General features: G+C 49.3%; 1 protein-coding gene across 1 annotated transcript in view; it reads left to right on the top strand.

Annotated features, from left to right (window-relative positions):
* The window catches only part of CDC73 (cell division cycle 73), a 1,222,960-nt gene that overhangs the window by 437,131 nt on the left and 761,201 nt on the right, over positions 1–24,628 (top strand). The window contains exon 9 of the mRNA XM_069641358.1: positions 12,425–12,503. Within this exon, the coding sequence (XP_069497459.1) occupies positions 12,425–12,503 (79 nt within the window). The remainder of the gene's footprint in view (positions 1–12,424; positions 12,504–24,628) is intronic.

Consider the following 24,628-nt stretch of genomic DNA (forward strand, 5'->3'; position numbering starts at 1 on the left):
GGCTTAGACTTGGTGTGATAGTGGTGAAGGATTTAGTTAAGCACACACAGAGCATTCTTAATGACATAATTGTCAATTTTAAAACTGGTAAGTATTAAACTAAACCTGCCATATACATGTTCACTTGGGGGCTGCTCTGGCTACAGAGCTCCAACACTTTACTTTTGAACAGTTAGATTCATATTGGAATACTATAATGTCGCCAAGTAAGTGAAGAAAGAACAAGATGATCTATAACAAATTTAGATGAGTGTTAGGGAGATTAATCAGTTTTATGCCTAGTGAAGGCAGGCCCTAAACGCTCACACCAGTAAAAATACAACCCGCTAGGGGGGGGGGGGGGCAGGGGGGAATGGCCCAGTATGCTCTTGCGAGTGAAACGTATATATTTCTCCCAGAAGAGGTGCATCGGCACAGAATTCTGCTGCCATGGAACATTCTCCCAAAAAGTGTACAAGCAGAATCTTATAAGGAGACACAGCGTCATAGGTGATGTCATTATATAAAAGGAAAACCCTTGTGGCTGGTTGGTGCAACCCTATACAAGGTTGGCCTGCTCCATAGGGGATGACGGGTCATTGGGCCCAGCCCAGCCCGGTCTTCCATCACATGGGTTCTTCTGGACTCTTCGGCTCCAAGGAACTATGGCCGGAGAAGCAATTAGCTGCATTTATGAACAGTGCTACTCTATCATTATACAGTGCACCTGGCAGGCCTCAGAACTGGCACTGGGGGAGTATTGAGGTCACACCGACACACACATTTCACTCATTCCCGATCACGTCAACTCCCAAGGCTTCCACCCTTGCTTTTGAACTATAATTTATCTCTCCATGTACCTCACACTACAAACGATGTAATTTTAAAATAAAGATGGGACGACCATACTCCCAGATCTTTATGGGCGATTGGTTTATGATCAGTGGTCTGGGGATCAACTGTTATCTTGGCATTCCGAGGTCTCGGAACTAGGGCAATTGTAGGGTGCTGGATGCAGTTAGCTGAGTGGGGAGGGGGGAGGTTGGAGGCCTGCTTTGGCCTGTTGATGATAACACACACACACACCAAGGCGCCCAATACGGTCTTGTGACCTTGCAGGGCAGTTTCTTCTTCTTTTTTTAAATTTTCTTTTTTTAGAACAAACATATTGGCAACAACCTTAAACAGAAAGGTTTCTGTGGAAGTCGGCCTCATCAGCGCTTCAGCCTATCCAGATTTCCCCCTTAAGGCTTGCGGCCTGTGTCTAACACTAAATACTGCATGGCCGTACAGGCCCTGTGCTTTGACTATGGCTACTAATATCTAATTTTAAAAAAATGGTGTTCGCTTGTTTATGTGCACAATGTCTAAATCACATACAATATTATGACCATGTGTGGACTTTTAAGGACCCCCCCCTTACCCCTGGTCTATTATAGTTCATTGAATGGGGCTCGTCTCACATTAAAGGATCTGGAGGGGGTGGGGTTTGTCTTACTATTGGTTTACTCAACTGAAGTATTGCTGAGGTTTTCTGTTGTGCGGATTAGTTTACATAGTACCTACTTGAATACAACTTTGCCTTGCGCATATTAAATATCTATTTTACTATAAATGGTGTTGTAGCTGGTGTGAGAATGTCCAGTGACTGGGGAGCTTCCTGTGTAACAGGAGTCTGCTGTAGCCCTTTCTTCCAACCGACCTAGGACCCCGACCCAGAGCCTGGTGAGACCCAATAGATGCAAGAAGACCTGCATTTTGAGCCATCCATGCCGTGTTGCGACCTTGTGGAGCTGCAATACCCCAATACTCGGGGACCTCGAGCTATTGTGTGGTGCACAGTCTTATGAATTCTGAATCTCGCTTAAACTTCGTGGGCATCCTACTGGATCTCCAGAGGCATGCATTCAGTCCGAAAAGGCCCCTCACCAGAGTGCTGGAACTTGCATCCGACCAGCGATATTTTCTTCTTTTGTGCTCCTGAAAAAGGTGCTGCATCCATCTGTGAGGAAATTCTTGGCTAGAGCCTTACCTGTGATCCTTGCTGCAAACGTCTTTCCAGTGTCTTGTCTTCTTAATGAAGAAATTCAGCGACCAGATTTTTGACTGCAGATCCTAAAGTACTCCCGCCGCAAAATCCTCTGTGCTGAGGTACTGTGCTGGCTTGGGTATTTACTTAACTTAAGCCTCTTTTGATTCCTGTGTAGTTTTGGTGTGTTTTCTGTGATTGAGAGGTCTCATCCAGTTCACCTAGGTCCACTTCTGTGAAGCCCCTGGACCTTCCACTAATTCTAAAAGTAAAGTACTTGTTCTACCAGTCTTCCTTAGGAATTCAGACTTCTGCTCCTTAACCTATACTGACCATCCTGTTGGACTCTAGACCCTAGTGACGCCTCCTCACCCCACTTCTGCCGCTGAGAACACTTGTGCTCCAAGAATAAGGGAAAGAGATCTAAGGATTGGGCCTTTTGCCTAGAAAAGAGAATACATGTTTAAAAGTGATTTACTTGCAAAAGAAGTTGATTTGTAACTGTTCACTCTGAGTTAGTTACCAAAGTTATTACTCAACTTGGAACTGTTCTGCCATTCTGAAAAGTATATGCAACATCTTTCTTTATAAGAAACTGTTTTGCCATTCTAACAGAAGATGTAAGGGTATATTACTCACCTGTGATTTGGCTGTGCCTCTTCTCAAAAGTAATGCTAATGGTTTCATTTCACTATTCCCGTTAGAATAAATGTATGAGTGTCCCCAACTGGGTCTTGCTTCCCCTGACGTGCTGTTAGCCTGTCGAGAATAAGTCTGCCTTAGGTTTTACCTACCTAGATTAACTTTGAGTCACCAGTTTTAAGAACTCCATAGGCATCTTTTCATGTGTTACACAGCACCCTCAGTGCAGTGAGACAGCAATGTCTTTTTAGATTTCCAAAAGGTTTAAATACCTTATCTGGGATAAATTGTTTCCCAGAGAATGTAAGGTTAAATTGACTTTACTAGTCTTTTTAAATTCCTAGACCCAGCACACACTATCTTCCTATAGAGTGCTGGAGGGGTTACTGTTAGGCAGAATTGCATGCAGTACCTTCTGGGACCACCACTTAAAATTAGGACTACAGGTGTAAGCAAAACCAACCTTTGGTATAAGTCTGTACTACACAGTTTTGTGGTAGGAGCTGAGCAGCCAGGCTTATCTCAAGAGGGAATGTGAGCAGTACAAGAGGTTACACAGAGGTCTTGCAGTCACAGTGGTTCAAGTGGACACTTACACTCAAGGTTTCTAGGTAAATATTAATTTATTACAAAATCATTTAGAAAACCTTCACTAGAAGGAGGCAATATTATACACACACACTTCAATAACAAACAAATGAGTTTCTGAACAAATTAGGCTCCCCTGAAATAGGAGCAAAATGGCATTTCAGTTATTTTCAATGGGATTAAAAAGGTACAAGTTAGCAGAATAGATCACATACTTTCTTAGGCAGTGCAAATAGTTTTAGTTCACTAGAGGACTCGATTCAGTTCGATAGGCCTATGCTGAAGTCAATGGACTGGTGTCTTGGATAGGAAAGAGCAGTTCTTGAAGTAAACGGTAAAGTCTTTGCCAAAGTTCTCAAATAGTTTGTACGTAAAAGAAACCTCTGTTGGGTCACAAGCTGATTAGGCCTGCAAGTTGGGAAGGTTTTACAAACTTTCACCGCGAGAGGCGTTATCTCAATCGGGTTGGCACAGTACCTTAGTATGAAGCAAAAGATGCAACTGAAGTCGTTGGTTCCTGGCAGTTTCTGCAGATCTCATGGTTCCTGAGCCTCAGTCGTGGGGACAAGAGGGAGGACTCCTGCACTGCACGGGATCATTGGAAAACACTGGCAAAATGGAGTCACTTCAGTTCGAGTAGCTGTAATTCAAGCACACAAGCTGGTGTCCTTCACCCCTGGTTAATCCTAACGAGCTTTGAGAATGGTATCCAGGTGGCTTACAAGTTGATTGGCCTCCCCCCCAACTCAAAGGAAGAAGTCGTCCTTGAGGTGAACTTTGCAATTCGGACCTGCAGCAGGGCATCACCGGGCAAACCAACAGTCCAGGAGTTGCTGCAGTCGTCCTTTTCCAGTTCATCTTCGGTTCTTTCGTTCCAGTAGTCGACTCTGCTTTCCAGTCCAAGAGGCTTGCCTTTTTAAACAGTTTTCTCCCATTCATCCCAGCCTAGCTGGCACTCGCCCAGCAGGGTGGCTGTCCTTCCCAGTCAGCCAGCACTTCCCTCACTTCCTGAAGTGTTGCGGAGGTTACGGAGGTTCGGTTTCCACATGATCCTCATTGCTCCGGATTGGGCCAGGAGAGCGTGGTATCCGGACCTTCTAGAAATGTCCATCTGCCCTCCACGCCTTCTTCCCTACCAAGAGGTGTGAGGGTGAAGGGGGGGGGGGTCAGGTTCTCCATCCAGAGGTCACGACTCAAACTTCATGCTTGGTATCTGAAAGGTTGAGGTATAAGGATTGGGACCTCCCGGATGACACGATGGAGGTGTTTCTTTCGGCCAGGCAGCCTGCAACAAAATCCCTGTACCGTTGGTGTAAGTTCTGCGACTGGTGCAGAGGGCACAATGTTGATCCTTTTCAGTTCTCCATTCCTATGGTTTTGTCTATTACTTACATTGGCCCACAGGGGCCTTCAAGTGGGTACCATTAAGGGTTACCTGGCGGCGCGGTCTATCTTTAGGCGCTCATCTGAAGAATGTTCTTACTTTAAGATTCCTTTGATTTCTCAATTTCTTAAAGGACTGACTAATGTGTTCCCGCCCTCCCCTTTCCAGGTGCCAGTTTGGGATTTAAATTTGGTTTTGAAATTTCTCAAGGGTGCTCCGAATCCTTGCACTCTTGTCCTTTGAGATCATTGTCCTTCAAGACTGTGTTCTTGGTTGTGGTTACTTCCGCTCGCATAGTGAGTGAAATGCAGGCACTTTCATCTAAGCCGCCCTTTACTGTGTTCCACAAGGGTAGGGTTGTACTGCGGGTACTTCCTTCCTTTCTGCCTAAGGTAGTATATGAATTTCATTTGAGTCAGAAGGTGGTTCTCCCATCTTTCTATCCTCCTCATCCTTGTAAGGAAGAGGAGCGACTCAGTCGCTTGGATCCTACGAGAGCTCTTAGCTTTTACATTTCTGGGATGTCCAAGGTCAGAGTGGACGATCAACTCTTTGTAGGATATACTGGATACTGATTGGGCCAGGCTGTTACAAAACAGACCATGTCCAGGTGGATTGTCCTCACCATTACCGATTGGCGGGTCAGGACCCTCCTGAAGGGCTGCAACCTCATTCTACTACTGGGTGTTCCTATTAGGAAAATTTGTGATGCCTCTACTCCCTGGATATGATCCATGGTCAGGATTTGGCCCTTGGGAAGGCGGTTCTTTATTCCGCAATCTAATTGGTACTCTAAATTCTTTTCCCTCTTCCATTTACTGGTACTGCTTTGGGAGTCTGTCAAAGATGTGGAATACGTTGGAGGACACAATCCATTCGAAGAACAAGTTGCTTACCAACTGATCATGTTCTTTTGACTGGATGTTCCTCCAACGTATTACACATTTCCCTCCCAGCCTGCCCTTGTGGAGAATTTCCTTTGCGATTGCAGCTTATGTTTCCGCAAGGCTATGTGCAGTCAAGCAGGCATGAGACTGGTGCCAAACGTTATGGCGCTGTGCGTCCTATTTATAATATCCGGTGACATCGCCCTCGACGGAGGCCTTCGAGGGACATCGACCAGACATCGACGCTGGGTGCCCTCCCTCTGCTGAAAGTTACTGAAGTGCACAGCTGTGGACATTACATGTCAAAGATGTGGAATACATTTTAGGAAAATCCAGTTGAAAGAATGTTACCATTTGGTATGTAACTTGTTCCTCTTGCTATCGAGGTTGTCGCAGCGGCCCTGGCGAAGCCGGCAGAGGCTACGCCAGTTGAGGCGACCTCGGGGCCCAGAGTTTCCCAGCCGCCACGGAGGGAATCCTCTTTCCAGACCATCGTTAAGACCCCCGTGAAGACCACTGCCGAAAAAGAGAGGGGTGGGGGGTGGCGGTGGCCATTACAGACTCGGATTCAGCCGAGGAGGAGGATCCGGTGGAAACCGTGAAAGGCCTCAACTATAGGTTCATATGCCTCAACTAGAGGTTCGAGAAGGTTCGATCCCAGGGGACGGTTCCCGTTGATGTGATCAAAGATAGCGACGATGGCGACGAGGGCCCAGGGGAGCAGCCATCCCGTCCATCGCAGCCATTACCCGAGCTCCAGGATAGCTCGGCGGCCATTTTGTTGGCGATCCAATCCTTGTGTACTGGGAAGGACAAGGTTACCACGGACCCCGGCAGAGGATCCAGAACTAGGCCTGTCGGGATGCCCTCCGAACAAGCGGAGGAGAGTCCACCCTGCTCCGCCCTTCGTGCCCGCGAGGCCTGTGGACCCCTCATCCCCCTCACCGGATCCTAGAGAGAATACGGCGACTGATATAGCAACGGGGATGGACGACGACGGCGGCGATGACACAACGGACATCCCGTCATCACCCACCCCCCCCACCCCCCTCGGGCTTCTGCGCCCGACGAAATAGGCTCTTTTCACGCCATGATAACCAGGGCATCCAAGCTCTTCCAGGTCTGCCCTGAGGAACAGAAAAAGGAAGGGTTTCTTTACCAACGACGAGAGGCCAAGAGAAAGACGGTCCTCGCGGTGCCGTTGCTCGATTACGTCTGGGACGAGGGGCTGGCTATCCTCAAGAACTCTTCCACGACACCCGCCAAGAGGGACAGGTACGAGAAGTACCGGGTCCCCGATGCCGCCCCCTTGTGCCTCAGGGCCCAGCCCATGCCGGACTCTGTCTCTCGGCAGCGGCCAAGAAGAAAGCAGTGGGCGCGGCGGCTTCAACTTCCACTTCCCCGCCGGACAGCGAGGGCAAGAAGTTGGACTCCATGGGACGAGTCATCTCGGCGGCGACGACGATTAAGGCGGCCAATGCCTTAGCAATTGTGGCCCATTACGACAGGGAGCGTTCGTTCAAGATAGCTCCTCTGCTAGATTTCCTACCGGACGACAAGAGGGCGGAGGCCCTACAGATTCTGCAGGAAGAGGTGGCGTCGGATCACGCCATAACGGTGGCAACGGACATTGGCGATGCTGGATTTTGCCAACTGGGCAATGGGGTTTGCCTCCGACGATGGCTCAAGGCGACAGACTTTCGCCAGGACGTTCAGACCAGAGTTTTGGACATGCCGTTCGGCAACAACCTGTTTGGGGAGACAGTGGATGAGTCCCTCCAGGCCATCAAGACAGACACAGAAACGGCCCGAGCCCTAGGAGTCCTTCAGCAACGGCGGCCCTTTCGGAGCTCTGGAGGCAGACAGGGAGCCTCCAAGGGATCTAGCGGCGGCTCTTCTACTTACCGCCAGACGGCCCACTCCTCGTCCCAGGAGGCCTACAGAGTCCGCGGCAAGCAAGGAGGGTCTCAGTGCCGTCGGCAAGGAGGCCAAGGCTGCAAGGCCTCTTCCAAGCAGGACTGAACTGGCCGTTGCGTCGGGCCCCCACCGAAGCACCCCGGTGGGAGGCTGGCTGACGAAGTTAGTCAGCGTGTGGGAGTCCACCTCCACCGACCGTTGGGTGCTGGACACCCTGGCCCGCGGACACTCGCTGGAATTTCAAGTGTCCTCGCATTCCTCCCGTGGCCAGGAAGGAGAATCGCGTCCCTCAACTGCTGTTGGAGGTAAGGGCGATGCTCAGGAAGGGGGCCATAGAGCTCGTCCCCAAGAGGCTCCGGAGTATACTCAAGATACTTCCTCGTCCGAAAGAAGACAGGCGGTTGGCGCCCCATCCTGGACCTGCGTCGGTTGAACAAGTACATCAAGGCACAGAAATTCAGGATGGTCACCCTCCAGCACGTACTGGGACAGCTGGAGGAGGGCGACTTCCTATCGTCACTGGACCTGGAGGATGCTTACTGCCACATCCCCATTTTAAAAGGTCACAAAGTTCCTCAGATTCGTAGTCCAGGGGTGTCACTACCAATTCAGAGCCCTGCCGTTCGGATTAAAGTCGGCTCTCGGGGTGTTCACCAAGTGCCTCGCACTGGTGGCGGCGCGGCTGTGCATGCAAGGAATCCACGTCTACCCCTACCTGGACGACTGGCTAATCCGTGCAAGGTCGAGAGAACTTGCCGTCGAACACACAGCGAGGACCGTTCGCCTGCTCACGGAGCTGGGATTCGCCATCAACTACCCCAAATCCCATCTGGTCCCGTCACAGGTGGCACTGTTTCTGGGAGCGAAGCTCGATACAGTGAAGCGATTGGCATGTCCGTCGGAAGAAAGGACGAAGGCCATTTTGGGCAAGGTGAAGCGCCTGTTAGCCACGGAGGTGGCCAGAGTGAGGTCCATCTAGTCCCTTCTCGGGATGATGTACTCGTGCATCTACCTTGTGCCCCTTTGCAGACTTTGGATGCGTCCGCTACAAGAGTTCCTCGACGCCCGCTGGATTCAAGCGGCGGGCTGCTTCGAAGACAGGATCCCGCTCGACGAGGAGTTCCGTCGGGTGATTCTATGGTGGGATGCCCGTGCGCACCTGTACTTTCATGCCTCAGCGTATCAGGAGATGGTAACGACGGACGCCTCCCTGGAGGGATGGGGGGCCCACACCGGAGATCTCCACGCAAGAGGCCTCTGGCTCCCAGAGGTGTCTCTTCACATCAACATCCTGGAGCTACGAGCCGTGTTCTGGGCGCTCAAATCGTTACTTCCGTCCCTCAAGGACAAAGTGGTGAGGATCTTCACCGACAACACCACCACAATGTTCTACATCCGGAAGCAGGGAGGCACCAGATCCTCAGCCCTATCCAAGGAGGCCCAGGATCTGTGGCACTGGGCCGTCGCCCAGGGGATGTTTCTGGTTCCCTTCCACCTGGTAGGAATACAAAACACCATCGCCGACTCACTCAGCAGGGAGCTGCGCTCGTGCCACGAGTGGGAACTATGCCAGGACCAGGTGGATCGTCTCTTTCAACGATGGGGCACACGCCAGATCGACCTGTTCGTGACGGCGACAAACTCCAAGTGGCAGAGGTTCGCCAGCAGGTTCGCCCAGCCGAGGAGCATGGGCGATGCTTTCTCGTTCCCTTGGGGCGGCCTGTTCCTGTACGCGTTCCCTCAGTTGCCGTTGCTGCTACGTCTCATCAACCAGCTCAAGAGGTCCAGGTGCAGGATGATCCTCGTCGCACCGGCATGGCCGAGACGGATCTGGTTCCCGGACCTTCTGGACTTGTCAGCGTCCTCACCCATCAAGCTGGCGACGGACGCGGATCTTCTCTCCAGAGAAGGAGGCGCCATTCTCCATCACGACCCGGTGTCGCTGAACTTGCAGGCTTGGCTCCTGCAGCACTAGAGTTTGGAGGATACAATATCCCGGCTGACTGCAGAGAGGTTCTTGCAAAAGCCAGGGCGTCCTCAACTCTCAAATGTTATGGACATAAGTGGAAGAGGCTCTCTGTCTGGTGCCGTGCACAGCAGATTAACCCTCTGCGGATTATGGCCCCTCAAGTATTGCCGTACCTAATGTCGCTGGCCAAAGCTGGACTGGACTAGCTCACGTCTCCATCAAGATAACATCTGGCTGCCATTTCCCGATACACCAGAACTACAGGACGGGCGTCCTTGTGGTCTCATCGCCTGGTGACGGAATTTATGAATGGACTATTCCCATCGTTCCTGCCGGTCAAGGCCCTTGCCCCGGCGTGGGAGTTAAACGTGGTGCTGACCAGGCTCATGGGGGCCCCATTCGAGCCTATGCACTCTGCGCCGTTGAAGTTCCTGTCATGGAAGACAGCATTTCTTGTGGCCATCACCTCCGCACGACGAGTGGGAGAGATCCAAGCCCTATCTTGCAAGCCTCCATACTTGACTTTTCACGACACAAGGGTAGGGCTGAGGATGCACCCCTCCTTTATGCCCAAGGTGCCGTCGGACTGCCACCTCAACGAGCCGTTGGTGTTGCCAGTTTTCTTCCTGTCGCCTTTGTCTCCGGCCGAGAGGACTTTGCACTCGCTGGATGTGGCTAGAGCGCTGAAGTTCTACGTGGACCGCACAAAGAATTTTTGGAAGACGTCACAGCTGTTTGTGAACTTTGGACCTGTGAATCAAGGGAAGGTTCTCTCGAAGGCTTCCATTTCCAGATGGCTCTCCGGTGCATCATGCACTGTCACCTGTTGGCAAACTGACCGCTGCCCGGCCGTCCGAGAGCCCATTCGACCAGAGCGATCGCTGCTACCATGGCGTTCCTGTCTGGTGTGCCCCTGCTGGACATCTGCAGGGCTGCTACGTGGAGGTCGAAGCACACCTTCACAAGATTCTACTGCGTCAATCGGGACTCCAGGGAGGAGCCCAGGGTCGGCCAAGCAGTGCTGCGCAACCTGTTTGCTTAAGGTGAGCCTGGTGAGGAGGTGTAAGATTCTTAATGTTGAGTTGTTGTATTGCTTAATGTTGAGCCTGTTGCCACCTCCCGTGGTTGTGCGTGTGTATACTGCTATGTATTCATGAGCATGTGAATCCATGCCAGACCCCATGCTGAAGAAGGAACAAGTTACTTACCTGTAACTGTTGTTCTCCAGCATGGATCTGGCATGGATTCACATGCGAACCCTCCCTCCTTCCCCTCTACTGCTCTTCCATTGGTCATACTGCCACTTTACGTGCTACCAAATCTGAGGATGGCTGCCAGGGGAGGGGCTTGGGTAGAGGGCAGTCATTGGCTGGGGGCAGTATGACCCAGAGACCAGTGATTGGTTACTACTAAGAAAGACAGATCAGAAACGAAATTGATACTGATTTTTTCTTTACCGAGGATTCCCAGCCTGACGGGGAATATTCATGAGCATGTGAATCCATGCCAGACCCATGCTGGAGAACAACAGTTGCAGGTAAGTAACTTGTTCCTTATTCAAGAGCCTTGAGTGTAAGAGTTTATTTGAATACCTGGAACTGTAAATCTGTGTGTAACACCAATACAGCTCACATTGACCCATCTTGAGATAAGCCTGGCTGCTCAACACGTTACCAAAACTGTGTAGTAAAAGCTTATACCAAAGGTTGGGTTTCCTATACCTGTTGAAATAGAGTTATAGGTTTATACTGTTCCTAGAATTTGTTTCACTAGATCAAAAAGTATATTGTCCAGTTGATAATACTATGCAATTTCTTGCCGAGCGTCACGGTACAACTGATAATGTCCATTACCCTGATAGTAATGAAGGTAATCTAAAAGTAACTATTGGTTTTGACTTCCCTAGAACTCCTGTCCGGTGTTCCCAATAAGGTTATATGCTTTGGTCTGTGGACCTTCAAGCATAGTGTTCTTTTTCTATGTGTTTATATGATCTGTGATTATACTCATTTCCCCCAAGACTTATCTGGGTCTACTTGTATTTAAATCATTTATTTTTACAATGCATAGTGTTTCAGTGTTGCTTTGGACCATGGATATTACAATTTCATTGTACTTATTCTACAGCCCTCTCTCCATCCTAAGATGAGCCCGACTGCTCTGTCTATGCTACCCTGAATTCAGGTGGTACAGCCTTATACTAAGAGTGGAGTCTTGTAATGCCTCAGTTTAATGGTTTTACTAAGCCCTTAGTTGGACTTCAGAAAAACTGTCCTAACATATGGTAATTGGTATATGCTTAGAGCTTTGTACCTTCCTACAGCCCTCCTCTAAGCCTGGCTCAGCCATTCTACCAAACATTTGTGTGGTACAAGCCAAACCTAGGAGTTGGAACCATACCATGTACATTGAAGGTGGGCTTTTCTAAGTTCTGTCAGACAGTAGCTTGTGAGAACTCACTAAAAATGGGGATAGCCGATCCTCCCCCCCCAACCCTGAATCCCCACAAATTGGAATTCAGACCCAACAAATGGCAAAACCCACCAGTTGCTCCATAGATATCTTTCAGCTTGAAACATTAGCAGTTTTCAATGAGGCTGCCTGTCAGCCCAACAGTTCAACTTCAATATGCACTGCATTTGAATGCTGTTTTTTTTTGATTGGCCAGTGCTAATCTTTTCACTCAACCCTGGAACTCTTGTATCCCCAATCCTACAGTACACAGTGCCTAGGGGACTTTTCCACAGAAGCCATTTATAGGGTTATAGATGGCAAGGAGAGGAAACTGATCTAGACGAAAACCTGCTTTCCTAAATGTAAAAATACTACAGTACCCCTCCAGTTGGGTGGGGGTGGGGTGGGGGAGGGATTGGGCCTGAAGTACTCTTGCAAAATGGTACAGTTGGTTCCAAAGTGTTCATCTCACAGGCATTTGCCCCCTTCTGCATATTTTACGCTAAATGTCTTTGGGTATGGTTTGTAGCATTAGAAACACAATCCCAAAATTGACATGTTTTTGTGTTTTGTAGGATCCCGCAATAAGAACCAAGCAGCCTATTCCAGCTGCGTACAACAGATATGATCAGGAAAGGTTCAAAGGAAAAGAAGGTAAGTTGATCTCCTCTTTTCCCACATTAAATATGGTATTTCAATTCCAGTTTAAAAAATGTATAAATTGTGTTTGGAGTAATAGGTCTTGACATTGAAAGCACAAGAGAAGCTTGGGCTTTTATTCATTTTCCTCAAGCTTTAATGAATACTACATTACTTCATAGCCACCTTGATTTTTGTTTTAGTATTTAATAGGGTGCATAGTGTTTGTGTAAGTTGTCCTCTCCTTTATATTCTGCTCAGTTACTGTGGGTAATGATTTTCGAATGCATGAACGTGTTGCACTGATTGGTGTGTATCATGTTATATCTTATTCAGAGCTTATTACAAGTTGGCTGGTTTGAAGCTCTATTAAGTGCTATATACAGATTGTTGACTCCTAAAGTGTGACTTACTGAGTGACTTTGGCAGGATTTGAACTTAACAGCACATACTGTACAGATCTCTGCAGAAGGCCTTCAAATTGCAGTGGTATTTTACTACTATAGAGAACATTAAATACAGAGTGTGTCTGACTTATAACTGTGGAATATTGGCAAGGGAAACTATTATTAGTCTCCTGTTTACATGCAAGCGGAACTGGGACCTGTTAATCACCTGTCCTCAAGAATGCAAGACCCAGCCATAGGACAAAGTTGACTCTTAACAATTCATTGATGGGGATTGCAGCATGAAAAATGCAACATTCTCCAAGTGTTCTCCAGGCGCCTGTCATCCAGTTTTGTTAACACATGATTTCACAAAAATGAGGTTACCGCCATAAACCTAACAGGGAAATGGCTTGGTTGGCAAGGTGACCAATATACACATTATATAAGGGGTTATTGTGGTTATTAGGCAAGCCAGAACCTGATACCACTGCTGTGTTGCGAATACAAACTGACAGGTTAGCGTGCAGTGATTGGCCAATGCAACCTAGTGTATGCTTAGCTTGGAATGTGGTTAGGGATTGGACAGAAAGGGTCTTCTCCGCTTTGGAGTTTTGGACAGTTAATAGGCCTAGTTCAACTGTTCAAGGGAGCGACCCCAAAGGTGCTGCATGTTCTCAATAAGTTGCAAACTCCGAACTAGGCCTTGAGGCAGGACATTCGGCTTTGAACCTGCATTACTTTTGTATCCTCCTGCCTTTGGTTTGATGGGAACAGCCTTCTCAGTCTGGCTCGAATGAGTAGGCTTGTGTCTTGTAAATTCAGATCATGTGCGTGGGACCTCATAATAGAATTCTCTTGCTTGCAATTATAAGGATTTTCAGCCTTTGTTCCTTGCAGGTGTCCCTTCTCTTCTGTTAACTTGAAACCTTCCTTCTGTGTCCTTGGCGAGGTGGTACCGGCTTATACTAAGGGTTGAGTCTTTTACTGCCTCATTTGAATGGTTTTACTAAGCCCTTAGTTGGACTTCAGAAAAACTGTCCTAACATAGTCTGAATGGTTGTCTGAGTAGCGCTTCTCACACCTGCGATACATCAATGATGGAGGAAGGGCCCAGAAGCGATGTATAGCTCTTGTTTTTCTGTTGCTGGGCTGAGAATGAGATGGGTGTAACCAGGGCCATGTTTGGGTCTCCCTCTTCAGTCCTCCCCTCTGGTCAACCAGTCAATCCAACTTCCTTGGCAACTTTCTCTATTCACTTGCAGCCTTGGGATCATTCTTTTGCCACTCCTCCCAGATGTCCATGGTATCTCACTTGCTCGTCTAAGCTCCAGGTCATATAGCAGCAATCCCCATCTGGTTTGCACTACACACATCTTCCCAAATTGTTTGGAAAGGAGAATCTTGTACCTGGCGGGAACAGAGGACACTGCTTCAGGTGTGATTGCAGCACCCTGAGAGTCGGTCTCCCTCAATCAGCTTTTGTCTCTATGTCCAGTAATAATTTCATCCCAAGCTTCTTTTCAGTGGTCTTCTTGCTCTGTGCTTTATCTACTTTGATAATGCAGAAGGCAAATAATGCTGGCTCTAAGGCTGCCACCAGCACTTTCACTCCACTAGCCATCCTTGATGGTATCCAGGAAAAGATGTATGTCGGCCAATCTTCATCTTCTATTGTGTTTGTCGATACCTACATTTTAACCTGCTGGTCTGATAATCGTATGATCACCTCTGTTAGTGTCCCATTCTCTCCCTCGTGGGAAGGCACTTACATGCAGCAAGAAGGCCCGATCTTGGGGTAAACGCCTCCTTCCATAGCCATGAGGAGATCCAGAACGTATCTGTTCTTTAAGGTCATCCATCTGACAGCGCTCAACTCTTCTTTGATAGTGTTAAACCCCTTGACGGTCGATTTCATCATCTTCAACAGTTCCCATCTGGTTATCTAGAGCCATTTGGTGTTCACATGGGCCTGAACTCCTGGACATGACTGACACACAGAACATCTCCGTCCAGCAGAATAATTTGTGCTCTGGTGGTCTAGTCTAGTGCATCTTCCATCTTTGTCAACATAGTTTCCTCCCTTTACGCTTATTAGATCCACAGATCTTTTCTTTCTTTGGTGTGTGTTCATTTTGGGGAATCCATCTACTTGTATGTCTTCAAGGCACTACCAAGGCTGGTGAGTTCAGTTGCACCACAGAGCATATCCCTCTCCAGTTTGGCGGTAATTGCATGTGTGCTTTGGATTCGCAGGCTCAGTTCGGATCATTAGCACTGTTACTGACATACCATGCTTGGTATCTTCGATATTAGTTTTCACCTTTTGTTCTTACCACCCTTTATTGGACCATCATTCTGGAAACACAAGGATGCCTTCTTGAGTGTTATGAGTGGCATGGGACCTGCTTCATTCCCTACCCAGGTGAGCAGTTTTGCACTTGCTGCCCACTCCTTTAGGTAATCTACATTTTCCTTCTTCACCCTTCTACTGGAACTGTCAGGAGTACATTTGCTTTGCACTCTACCCTTCCTTTCTCTTATCCTTTTCCTGTAAATATTTCTGTATACTAACAGCCAATGCCGTTAACATCATCCTGGCATTCCCCCTCTCTTTGTCCTGTCTTTGGGCATTGCAACTCCTTTTGTCACTGTTCTGGCGCCTTCTTTGTTTAGGCTGCCAGGAACGTACTCTATTGTCTTTTCAGTGCTCCAATAGTCTATCGAGTCTTGATGTAGCTGTCCTCGTATTGGGAACGTCTTCTGCAACATCCACCTTAGTGTGGCTCATCTTCCTTGGAATCAGCCTCTGGTTGTGCAGAGCGACAGGTGCATGATGCATTGTGCTGACTGGTGGTATTTCTGTTTCTGTGAATGTTCTGTAAGTACTCATGGCATAGGAATGAAAGCACATATAGCAGCTCTTTCGTTGTCTGTCTCCCCTACCTTGGTCATGTGCTGATACCGCACAGTGTTAGAGACGTGGGCCGAATGGGCTAGGTATGAGTTTACTTGTTCAAAATCTATATCTGTGCTTCACCTGAATCTCTTTACTTCTCAGGCAGCACTGGTTACCCGCCCAGATATGGCTTCAGTAAGAGCAGGAACTGGGGTTGTTTAAACAGATATCAAAGCGTGTGCATGAGACAATACAACCTTTTGTAGTGCAAAGAAGGAAGACAATATCAACACAATAGATCTAGCTGCAACTTCCATCTTCTGTAATGCTGGATGTCTTTTATATTGTCCATGAGACCACTTGAAAAAATATTTGAAATGTATTACTACAATTTTGTTAGTCTCCTGCAGTAATACTGAGCCAGTGCAGCAAAAAAACAATTGCTCCCAGACAAACTACACTTTGGCACTGTTCAGCAATGCAATGACTGGTGTATCGCCTCAAGTTAATATGGGATAAGTGTGTGCCACATAAGGAAGAAAAGCATTAAAAAATCCCCTTATGTGGTATCATTTGTCTGGGTGTGGCTACAAGTTCGGAAAAGTACTTCTCAAGGTTTGTGCAGGTATAAAATCATGAGACTAAATCAATCCAAACTTTCACAATGAGTGTCTCTAGTAAGGAAAGGACAGTGTGCCTAATCTAACTTTCGGTGTTCTTGTCTAGCTCTATTCCTTGACTGGGTTTGTATTTGCCGAAGTGTTCGTTTTTTTCTTAGTTTTTTCTTAGTTTTTTCTTAGTTCCCTTCTTGCATCAAATAATCTACATGTTGGACCGAGGGGGGCTGGCGGGAGTCTCACCTCTGCAGGGCTTGACATCTCCAAGATAGTTCCACACCTCATTTCCCATGAGCTTGGCTGCCTTGTCGGTTTGTTGTACAGAATAGGGACCCTCAAACCTTGGCTTGTACTAGGACCTGACAAAATTACATAGGCACACTTGGTCTCCCGGATAAAGAGGTGGAGTCTGTTACTGGTGCATTTTGTTCCTCGTCTTTCTTTGACCTCCCCAGCTGGGATTAAAGCTGTTGAGAGAAAAGAAGCACTAGACCTCATTGAGTTGATATCCACACATTTCATCAACTAGGACAGTGGCCGTACTTTGGTTATCTATCAATGCTCTAGTGTGAGGAGCAAGCGGGAGTCGCATGTGTCATCCTGTCACCACTTCATGAGGAGTTAATGGTGGTAGGATCCAGGTTGATTGTGCAATGCGAACAAGGCTATGGGCAGGCATTGCACCATCCGTTCTTTAATGTTGCTTTTTTGGGGGATATTTTTCTTTCAGCAAGCCATTAAGGCGTTTATAAAGTCCATTTGCTTGCGGTTGATCGCAGGAAAATGTATGCTTAATCCCCAGCAGGGCTGTGATGGGCACAAAAGTTTCAAAGTGAGGTCCTTTGTCTGAACGCAAGACCTCACACCACCTTCCCCCATTGTGGGGACACATCTCGGAAAAGGAATTTCGTTGCCTGCGCGGAGGGCATCTGGTTGTGAGCATGGACCAGCTTAGATCCTGCAAGAAAGGCAAACTGCCACGATCATGTACTTATACCCTTGGCACATTTTTATCATGTCCACATAACCTACACGGATATGTTGGAAGTGCCCATTAGGGCGTGTTATTGATCCTCGCACTATGTGCAACGTGTGACTCGCATTACATTTTTTACATATTATGCAAGTATCCATAAAAGTGGCAATATACAGAACCAATCTTGCAAACTATGTTCAGCAAGAACATCCTTACTAAGGTGACTGGGGTAATTCAGCTGCGTGAGTGCAATCTGCAGCAATGTCGGAGAAATGCCCAGCTTTTCTGTGCTCACCTGTCACCACAATGCATCTGGGGGGGGATATTGAACATCCTTTCTTTAGCCACAACTCCTTCTCTTCTATGGGTGTTTTCCCCTGAAACTCAACTTTTTGATTACTGGGCAATGAATTGTACCCTTATCTCAATATATTAGGCACGCGTGTGTATGTTAGATGGGGTATCAAATTCTATTTCTGTAAAGTATGCTGCTTGCTTCTGTCTGCTGCTTAGTTACCGCAGGAGATGAGGTCCACCCCCATCCCTTCGTGTGTCTGGCACTTCAGAACCGCTATGGCTGATGGGAGCTGTAGTGCGTCGGAGTCTGGCCAATAGGGGCACACGCTGCACTGGTGCATGGTCAGCACGTCGATAGTCACTCCTTTTCCAACGGGACAGTCTGGTTAGTACTGTGGCCTTCACATAGGCGGAGTTGGAGTGCAGTGATCTCATCCTCATGCGCCTCCCATGCCATTATAAAAAATACTAGTTCTGCCGCTTGCGCTGAAAAAAATGTGACAGCAGTCTCACGCTCGCCACTACAACTGTCCTGTCTGATTTTTATTTGTACTACTGCTGTCCCAGTATCTCTCTGCCCTGTCGTCTGGCATTCTCTCCTGCCCTGAGGATATCGTCCTAGTGTTCTGTGTACATACTACAGTCCTGTACATAATCTTTCTCTTCTACTGGTTCAGCTATAAACATCGCTGGCTTTACGATTATGCACCTCACCATTTTTATTGCTGGATGATTACCTCGTATCCTGATGCTTTCTGAATGGTTAGTGTGCTCTTGGGCTTTTCGATGCATGCAAAAAGGGCATGGTCCACATAATGTGGTATTATAACCCATTTGTGATATTGGCAGATTTCTCCTTTGCTAATGAACTAGAAGCTAATGCTTGTTCGCAAGGTTGTTTTCTCATTACTGGGTCTAAATGTCTACCATAGTTAGCCATTAGTTTGTGCCCTATGGTCGTTTTCTATGTGAGCACCGCCATCTTCACTACATAGTGTGAAAACAAGTGGAATTCACTATAATCAGGAATCCTTAACACTGGGGCCATAGATATTGCCCCTTTCAATTCCTCAAATGCTTCAGTAATAATTATAATTTTGCATTTATATAGCGCTACGAACCCTTGGAGCCTGCTTATAAGGGATCTTGTATATGTGCTATAATCAAACACCCATGACCTGTAATAATTACAGAGACCCAAGAATTGCTGCATTTCCCTTAGCTTCCGTGGCAGTGGCATGCTAAAGAAGGCTCTTTATGGGGTTACCTTCATGCCTTCTTGTGATAGTAACTGTCCAATGTGCAACACCTTGTTTTGGCAATATTGCAGTTTAGCCTTGTCCGCCTTGTAACCCTTTTCTGCCAGCAGTTGTACTGAATATTTTCAACACTGTTCTGTACTCCTACGTCCCGTCCCCTTTCCTCCATACTTGTGGGACATCTCTCTGTCCTGTGGGACGGGACCGGAGCACTTTGTAAAAAGCATCCACATTTTTCCAAAAATGTGTTCTTCCTCTCTTTCCTGCGCGGGGCCCGGCACACGGCCGTAACCCCGTCCACCTTGGCTCCGCCCCGCGCATCGCCCCTCAGTCCTTTTCTCCGCTCGATCGGGGCCGGATGCACTTGCATCCTCGAAGATTTTCTTCCCAGTTTTCCTCTCTGGCTCTCGCTAGCGTTCGTCTTCTAGTCTGTCTGTCTTTTGAATTAGACTTTCCAGACTGTTCTTCGTGTCATGGTCGCTTCGCGAGAGCGGATCCCCATCCTCTTTGTTTAGAGTGTTTGGGTCCGGAACACCGTTGGGACTCCTGTTTTTACTGTGACTCCCTTTCGGTCCGGGCTCTTCAACGTCGGTTGGAACGGTGGGAGGTGGTGTTCCGACGCACTCCTCCATCTCATTTTCAGGCGTTCATCGACGAGAAGAAGAAACGCACGGTAAGTTCTTTACTGTTCAGAGCACCCCGGCCGGGGGATACCTTCCCGGGTTCCTCTCGAGCCGGGAGGGGCGTTGATCGCTCTGTCACCGGGGTTCGCCCTGAGGTGCCTGTCGGGCCTAATAATTCTACCAGAGTTTTCTCCCGGAGGGTCTCCGTAAGGGGCCTGTGTACACCGGAGTAACTTCCGAGGCCCCTCCTGTGGGGGCTGTGTGTAGACCCAGTTCTGCTGAGTCACAGGGTACCGGAGCTTGTTCTGAGGCCTCTTTTGGCTTCCCTCAAAAACAAGACCGGGTGCGCCCCGAGGCCTTGGCTGGGCTTGTTTACCGAACGGATGTTCGAGGCCCGTGCCGATAAGGCTATTACCGGGCCTAGGGCCGAGGTCCCTCGTACAGAGGTTAAGGCTACCAACAGTTCTGAGGGGCTGGGCAGGGCCCTGTCGGTGAAAGCGGTTTCTCACCGTTCCCGCTCTTGTGGTGATACCAAATCTGTTGAGGGGGCAAAGAAGCAAGGTTCTTCTTTTACTGGCAGTGCCGAGGTCCTTCCTTCGAAGGCTCGCGGTTGGTATGTCGCAGAAACATTCCAGGCCTCATAGTACTGGCTCTGCCGAGGTTCCTTTTGATCAGGCTAAAATTAAGACCCCTGATCCATCGACGGGGACCCCTGCCTCACCTCCTCACGTGCCGCAGTTCCCCTCAGATGAAGACAAAATGGCGGCCGTTCCCGCCACGACCACGGCAGCCATTTTAGGTACTACCCCTACAACTACGCCATCGGCCTCTGGTGTAGGGTTCGGTCCTTTGGGTGAACCTAAGGTCACTTGTGCGTATCCTTACCGGCCCGTTTATGATTGGAACGCCCGGATGCCTCTTCCGCACAATGTTTTGTTGCCTGCAGGGGCGGCCCCTTTGATTTATGTGGATACGTCAGCAGAGGGCCCGGCGTGGCACCCTTCTCTGTTACGTCCCTGGATTTGTCGTCCTCAGGTTCCGAAGCAATCTCCTGAGGACGATTTTTTCAGTAAATTTCAAGCGCTTATGCGCACAGACCCCATGAGGGAGTATTTCAAAGGGCTTTTTAAGGAAATTTGTCCACCAGCGCCCCCGGCTCCACCCGTTCCTCTGGTGGTTCCGCCGGCGCCTCCTTTGCCCGTGGTGCCTGCCCCTGCTCTTCCGCCTTTGCCACTGTTGTCCCCAGTGGACAAGGCAGTGCCTGACACGGTTCAGCAGGATCCTGACCTGTCAGATGACCCTCAAGGCGAGCAGGACAACGAGGACCTTCCCCGCTCTGTTAGAGCTTTTCATGACCGGCTACTGTACATGATGAATTTCTTAATGTCCCGGTTCCCGAGGCACCTGCTCCACAGCAGGGCGTGCTTTCTGGGGCATTCACCCTGTCTCCTTTGGAGCGTACCGGCCTTTTCCTGCAGAAGGATGTTTTGGCCGAGGTACGAAGAGTCTGGGAGAAGCCACACTCGGGACTTTTTGTCAATAAAAAGATTGACGCGAGGTACAGGCTGCACTCTTCGGAGGAAGTGGCCTTGTCGTTTTGTCCGCCTCCCTCCTCCACAGTGGTGGCTGCGGCCACGTTGCAGTCCAGACCTGCAGCATCCTCTTCCGCGACGGCTACTCAGGTATTGGGAAAGGAGGAAAAACTCCTGGACTCCCTAGGGAGGAAAATCTTTGCCAATTCGGCCTTGCAGCTCAGGCAGACCAATGCCGAATTGATTGTGGCGGGAGCTAACATGCGGATGTGGAAAGGTCTGTCGGAGTTTGAGGAGCACATTCCGGTCGAGAAGTTGGAAGATTTCAGAGGTGGCCTTTCCGATGCCAGGGTCTTGGCCCAGGATCTCCTGGAGGATGCGGCTCATCACGTAGACACCTCGGCTCGGGGTATGATGCTCGGGGTTGATACCTCGAGGCAAGCGTGGTTGCATGCCACTAAGTTTTCTAAGGAAGTGCAATACAAAGTATTGGACCTTCCATTCGATGGTAAGGAGCTTTTTCATTCTTCTACTGATGTAGAGCTCACCAAAACCAAGGATAGCACTCAGACGGCTAAATCATTGTCTGTTCTGGTTAAAGCTCCTTTCAAACCTCAGAGACCGTTATCGCAGAGTCGACCTTCTGGTTTCAGGGGCTTCCTCGACTGCAAATCGCGCAGAGTGGATACTCCTGCGGGGAGTAACCTCCGTAGACAACAGCGTACACTGTTTCTCCCGCTCCTCAGCCTCCTCATCAGGTTCAGGTGGCACCGCCACCGATCAACCTGACAAATGAGGTTTTTCCGTGCTCGCACGAGACCCCGGTGGGAGGACGCATTGCTTCTCATTGGGAGGCGTGGCAGACCATCAACGAAGACAGATGGGTCTTGTCAGTCGCTCGGGCGGGCTTCCGCTTACCTTTACCCCCTACCCCACCCCTCAACCCTCCTTTTCAGCTGTCGGGCTCACCCTCAAGGCCGAGGTTCAGAAACTTCTGCTCCTCAGAGCTGTGGAACCCGTTCCCCTTGGGGAGCGAGGGGAGGGCTTCTACTCCCGGCTGTTTACGGTGTCCAAACCCAACCAGGCTGGCCTGTGCACCATCCTAGACCTTTCCCAGTTCAATCTTTCCTTACCCCAAGAGAAATTCAAGATGATCACGCCCGGCCAGATTCGCTCCTCATGATTGGCTCAGCCTGGTGGACCTTCAGGATGCGTACATGCATATCCTGATTTGGGCTCCACACAGGAGGTACCTCCGTTTCTCTTTGGGAGGGGAGCACTTCCAGTTTCGGGTGCTTCCTTTTGGCCTCAGCTAGGCGCCGCGTGTCTTCACGAAGATGTCAGTGATTGCGGCCTATCTTCGTCTTCAGGGTATCCATGTGTATCCTTATTTGGGCGATTGGCTTTTACGCAGCCCTTGTCCACTGGCGGCAGCGGTCAACCTCCAGTCTCTCCTTCAGCTCCTATTCCATCTTGGGCTGTCGGTGAACTAGCGGAAATCCTCTGACGGTCTCTCTGGACCTGATATTTCTGGGTTTTCGTTGGAACACGATATACTGCAGAGTATACCTGACCGGAGACAGAATGGCAGATCTGTTGGCCATGTGTCAGATGTTTACGCAGTCGGAGAGTATGTCGGCCTGGTGGTTCCAGAGGCTTCTGGGCCTCATGGCCTCGTGTGTGCTGGCTCTTCCTCTTGCTCGTATCAAAATGAGACGGACCCAGATGGCCCTTCGGAATTCATGGCGTCAGGCAGTGGACCCAGACTCCATGCGGATGATGATTCCGGATTCCATGAGTGGACCTGGACTGGTGGTCATCTCTCAGCAATCTGTCTGGGGGCGTGGGGTTTCAGGACCCGGTCCCTATGGCGACGATCACGACAGACTCTACCCTCCTTGGGTGGGGTGCGACGTTAGATCTCCTTCAGGTCTCGGACCTCTGGTCGCCTCAGGACAAGCTCCTGCACATAAATCATTTGGAGCTTCTGGTGATTTTCTTGGCGCTCAGGGCGTTCAGACCGGTCATTGTCAACAAAGTGGTCCGCATAAGAACGGACAATGTGGTGTCAATGTATTACATTAACAAGCAGGGGGGAACGAAGTGGTCAGCTACGAGTGGGAGTTGAAGGCGGAGGTCCTCTCAGGGATTTTCTCGTGCTGGTGCACACCGCAGGATCCGCAGGTGGACCTCTTCGCGACGGCGGCGAACAAGCAGCTTCCTCTGTATGCCTCCAGAGGGGGGCTGGGAGCCTCCTCTGTGGGGGATGCCCTAGAGATTCCATGGCACAACATGAGAGCTTACGCCTTCCCGCCTCTGCCTCTAGTTCACCGGGCAATTTGGAAGTTGAAGAACTCTGTGAACTGTTCTCTTCTACTGATAGCCCCGTGGTGGCCGGCCAGGTTTTGGTTATCAGAACTCCAACACCTGTCGGTTTATCCGCCGCTCAGGTTACCGGTAACTCCCGATCTTCTCCACCAGGGGGAGCAGCAGCTGTGGCACCCCTCCCCACAATCGCTCAGCTTGGCGGCATGGTGCCTGTGTTGAGGTCTTTAGAGCATCTGAATTTGTCTCCGGATAACATGCGTATTATCCAGGCAGCCAGAAAACCCTCAACCAGATCTCAGTACAAGAGTAAATGGCTCAGGTTCTGTCATTGGTGTCTAAAGAAGAAATTGGATCCAAGGGGGGGGCCACGGTTGACACGGTGTTGTCCTTCGTGTCCTCCCTAGTAGAGTCAGGGGTTCATGTTCTGTCATGCAGGACTTACCTTTCAGCGGTCTCTGCTTATCTTTCTACGGATCAGTGTTCGTATTCTCTGACTAACCCAGTAGTAAAGAGGCATTTCGCTGGTTTAACACGCCTTTACCCTCTAGTTCGTAATCCGCACCCGCCATGGGACCTGAATGTTGTCCTGACGGCGCCGTGCCATAAACCCTTTGAGCCAATGGCTACTGTGGACCTCAAGTACTTGTCTTGGAAAGTGTCCTTTTCGGTCGCCGTTTCATCGGCAAGGAGAGTGAGTGAGCGCCAGGCATTGTCGGTGGCGCATCCTTTCTTGGTCTTTCACAAGGACAAGGTAGTCCTTCAAACTAACCCGGCTTTTCTGCCGAAGATGGTGACCGAATTCCATTTGAATCAATCGATCTCCCTACCGGTCTTTTTTCCGAACCCCGCCTCTGAGGCGGAGAGGGTTCTACAATGTCTTGATGTCCGAAGAGCTCTTAAGTTCTACCTGGATAGGACTTCTGAGCTTAGAAGTTCTTCTCAACTTTTTGTGACTTTCGGCAACCCTCAAGGCAAGCAGGCATCTAAGGCAACTATTTCTAGGTGGATTACCACCTGCATCATGGAGTCTTTCACTGTCCAAAAGCTGAAACCTCCTAAAGGTATTCATGCACACCTGGTGCGGGGCAAGGCAGCTGCGGTTGCTTTTCAGAAGTATGTTCCCTGGGAGTCTATCGCTAGGGCAGCTACTTGGGCCTCTCCATCTGCTTTCTGTAGGCATTACTGCCTCGATATGAGTTCTAGAGCTGATGCTCAGTTTGGTC

This window comes from Ambystoma mexicanum, chromosome 1q (assembly GCF_040938575.1).
Source record: "Ambystoma mexicanum isolate Mex_15411 chromosome 1q, UKY_AmexF1_1, whole genome shotgun sequence".
Lineage (NCBI taxonomy): Eukaryota > Metazoa > Chordata > Amphibia > Caudata > Ambystomatidae > Ambystoma > Ambystoma mexicanum.